This window comes from Rattus norvegicus, chromosome 13 (assembly GCF_036323735.1).
Source record: "Rattus norvegicus strain BN/NHsdMcwi chromosome 13, GRCr8, whole genome shotgun sequence".
Lineage (NCBI taxonomy): Eukaryota > Metazoa > Chordata > Mammalia > Rodentia > Muridae > Rattus > Rattus norvegicus.
This window is the reverse complement of record NC_086031.1, coordinates 95,785,057-95,789,179: the sequence shown is the minus strand read 5'-3', so window position 1 is coordinate 95,789,179 and position 4,123 is coordinate 95,785,057. Positions and strand designations below refer to the sequence as shown.

The following is a 4,123-nucleotide window of genomic DNA, read 5'->3' as shown; positions in this document are numbered from 1 at the left end:
CTCTGGAATCTTACACCTGGTTCAGAAATCTTGAGTGATATTATTTGTCCTAGATCACCTCAGATGCTCTACATGGACTTTACTAGTAACAGGCCATCGGTGCCCATACAGGCCTGGCCTAAAATCCCTCTCAGCTTCAGCCACCTCACACACTATGTGGTGAGGCCTGGACTTGGAATCTGGGCTGAATATGTTGGCAAACTCTAAAAGTCAGGCAGGTTTGTTTTCTCTGCCCTCCTTGGAACAACAGGAGGAAAAACACTGTTCTGTCAGCTGTTGGAACTTTCTGGCACTGGTTTGGACAACAAACAGTGTGACTGTCTAACAGAAAGGAAAGTGAGTCAGAAAAGCACATGTGGCTGAGTATGACCCCACACACACACATATACACACACTGCACACATGCACTGTACACACACTACACATATACACACTGCACACACTGTACACACACTGCACATATACACACTGTACATATACACACTGCACACACACTGCACACATATGTACTGTATATACACTGAACACACACATACTGCACACATATTGCATGCACACACTGCACATACACTATACACATACATATTGCACATACATACACTGCATACATACTGTATACACACTGAACACACATACTGCACACACATTGCACACATACTGCATACATACATACTACACATACAGCACACATACTGCACACTTATACTGCACACACACTCATACTGCACACACACACTACACACCACACACACACACACACACACACACACACACAGCCACAACACAATGAAGAGTTAGGCATGAGATAAGGAAGGGTGAAAACAATCTCAGAAGTTCTAGGTGTACTCAGCAGTATACCCCAGCTGACCCACAAAATGGGTGTCTGCCCATTTGTTGCATGAGAAGACAGGTAAACTTTCTAGTAAGTCTGTAGGACCTTGGACAAGTTGCTTTACATATCATGACAATAATGTCTAACTTAAAGTCTTGTAAAAAAAATTAAAAGCCTTTCAAGTAATAAAAATGGGGCAGGACTTCCTCAGTAACTATTTTGAGAGAAATAGAGTAGATTGAAACTTACCTACCCTAACCCAAGAAGCTTTGATTCTTATTCTTTCTTTACCCTAGGATGTGGTCTTTGGGGATTAGTATCTGTGTTTTGTGGGGTTTCTTTCATAGCTAAAGTGGGGGAAATAATGCATGTACTCTCCACCTAACATTTTTGGAAAGATCAGATGAAGTAATGTATGGTAGCATTGTGAAGCTGACAGGTCAAAATCCCAAGTGTCAAGGGAGATACGCACCTCAGTTAAACAAGTTGCCCAAAGTCACACAACTCTTTATCCTAGACATAAGATGCAGGCATTTCCAGTTACTTATAGGCTCCAGATTTCAAGAACCCAGCAATTTTGCCTTCAACTCACTATCAGGGGTGCCACTCCACGGTCAGTAGTACCCAAAGTGCCCCAAGGATGCACTTGGGGGAGCCTACTAGACCAAGGTGCCGTGAAGGAATTAGAGTTAAGGGCACTCCAGTCTTCAGAAACCTCCTCCCTTTCTTCCTGGCCTTCTGCCTGTCACAGTCTCTTCTGTGCTCCCTACGGCTCATGTACAAAGTCCCACAATGCTGCCTTTCTCAACAACACACAGGGAACTCAAGGATCTGCAAACAACCCTCCCCAGCCCTAGGTCTCGCCATTTATCCTGCAGACCCATACCCCCAGCACTGCAGAGATGAGTCTGGCTATACGTCTGCTAGTGTGCAGAGAACAGAAGGGCACGCTGACCTGTGGACAGGGTATGAGGAGGCAAAGCACAGGTCCCAGGAGAGCAAGACCAGAGGGCTCCCCAGGACAGGGCTCGCCAGCTTGGAACAGGAGCTCTGGGCTCCTAGTGAAAACTCGGAGATCAAGGCCAGCCCTGGACAGCCTCTGAGGCTACTCTAAGTGAGCTCTGCGACTTCCTGGCAGGCTGGGTGTAGCTTGGTCGCCTTGACCACCAGAGGGAGAAACCTTGGGAACATTGGCTCAGGACGCTGTACCCTGAAGTAACAAACCGCCTTGCTCCCTGGCAGTCACTTTCCTTGACCTGGGGATTCTGGGAACATGCTTGCCCAGAGCCCTAAAGGTGCACCCCCACCAACACCATACCTTACTATTCTAAATACGTATCTCAAGCCAAAATTGCTAACGAGGTTGGAGAAACGGGTAAAGAGGAAGACAGTGGTGGAGCTGAAGGAGCTGAGCCAGCAAATCCAAGAAACTAAATGCCGGCGGGAAAGGCTGCTGACGGACAGCAGGCAGCTACTAGAAGAAAAATACCGCGTGCAGGCCGAAAACCAGCTTTTCACGGAATACTTGCGTAAAAATAAGGAACAGTGTGAAAAGAAACAGGAGGAGCTGTGGAAGCAGTACATCCAAGAATGTGGCGAGATAGAACGAGAGAGGCAAGAATTGGCGTCCAGATACAACCAGAGAAATGCAGCTCTTCAAGCCCAGCTCCTGCAGGGCAGAAAGACCCAGAAGGATTTGAAGCAGCAGTTGCAGGCCCTGAAGCCAATTTACAAAGTAAAGGAGGGCCAGGACATGAAAATACAGAGCTTGGAGCAGGAGCAAGAGAAAGTCCGAGGTGAGACTGCGGCCAAGGACCAGAAGGCACACTTCCGGTTCCTGCAGGAAAAGGCATTGATGGAGAAGGAGCTGGAAGACCTGCACCTGATGGAGCTGGGGCAGATCAACACCACGGGGCTTACGAGGAAGTACAAGGCCTTGGCTCTAGCAGCCAAGCAGGCTCATTCTGAGTTCTGTGGCAGCCTCCACAGGGAGAACCAGCAGCTACGCAAGGAGCTTCAGCAACTGAGCCAGGAGTACCGCAGGGTGGAAGCTGTGAGGAATCAGCTGGAAAAGCACCGGAGGCTGATGAAAGAGCAGCGGTGGTACCTAGAAGCCTTGACCAGAGGGCGGCAGCGGCTGCAGGCAGAACGCGAACGCCATCACCGTCGTCACAACCCGTGCCTCAAGGAACAGAGAACTTCAAAGACCATGCTGAGCACCAAATCAAAAACAAGTTTAAAGTAAGAGCTACTACAACTGAACTGGAGCACAGGGAATAACTACAATCCAGAAAGTATCCTTCGTGGAGACTAGAAACGCTTGCACGAAGGGCGGTTGACGCAGCATGGGCTGTGCTCCTAGCCTGGGACCCAGGTCGTGGCTGTCCGTGTCCCTGGGGCTGCGTACACTCAGAGATTTAGAACAGTTGGAAATTTTGTAATGGGTTACACCACCCACTTTTATAGTAGCATTTGAAATCCTCAGATTACCCACTTAGGGCATATATTTTTACCACGCTTATTTTTTTCTTAGTGTGTACTCTGCAGTCCACAAAGTACGGTGTATAACCTGTACATTCTATGTATTTTGGGCCATATGAAGCAAATAGGAATCTTAAATTGTAGGGTTTTTGTTTGTTTAGAAGGGTCGCACGTTTGCATTTATGGTGGACTGTTTTGTTGAACTGTGGGTTCTGGTCTGGAAGAATGGTCTTGTATTTGGGTGATGCCCCTGCATAGGGAAAAGACATAGCCAGCTTCACGTTTCTCAGAAATTATTGGTAATGAAAACTTCGAGGGCACTCTTCAGAATTTTCTGCTTTTTTTATATGTAAAATAGGTTCTTTTTAAATAGGATTAAAAGGTGACTTAGCTTTTCAATGTGCCTTATCACCATCATCATCTTTTAGCATTGCTGGTGAATACATATACTTTACAGTTAAACAGTGTTGTTAAAACAAAATTTACCTGTAATTAGTTCTTAATACCCCTCCAGATTTATAAGTACAACAAAAATACTATATCCCTCAATGTTTTATTATACTACTGCCACCCTTTTGAAGTGATAGAACAAGCATGTGATGAGGTACAGCAGGCCAATAACATAAGCACCATGACTCGGGGTGAGGCCACTACGTCAGTGGCTAACGGGTGGGTAGTGTATAAAACATGGACGCTCTGGGCAAGGATGATTTGTGACCCTTATGTGATGGTACAAGGTCTCACCACACTACTCAGACACATGAAATATGCGAATCGTTTCTTTCCAGAATTTTCCATTTGATTTTGGAC

General features: G+C 46.4%; 1 protein-coding gene across 1 annotated transcript; it reads left to right on the top strand.

Moving 5' to 3' along the window:
• The first annotated feature begins 2,044 nt into the window (after positions 1–2,044).
• Ccdc121rt1 (coiled-coil domain containing 121, retrogene 1) lies at positions 2,045–3,712 on the top strand. The gene has a single exon (NM_001408779.1). It carries the CDS (start codon positions 2,106–2,108, stop codon positions 3,075–3,077), a length of 972 nt encoding a protein of 323 aa, NP_001395708.1. The 5' UTR covers positions 2,045–2,105; the 3' UTR covers positions 3,078–3,712.
• Positions 3,713–4,123: the final 411 nt, after the last annotated feature.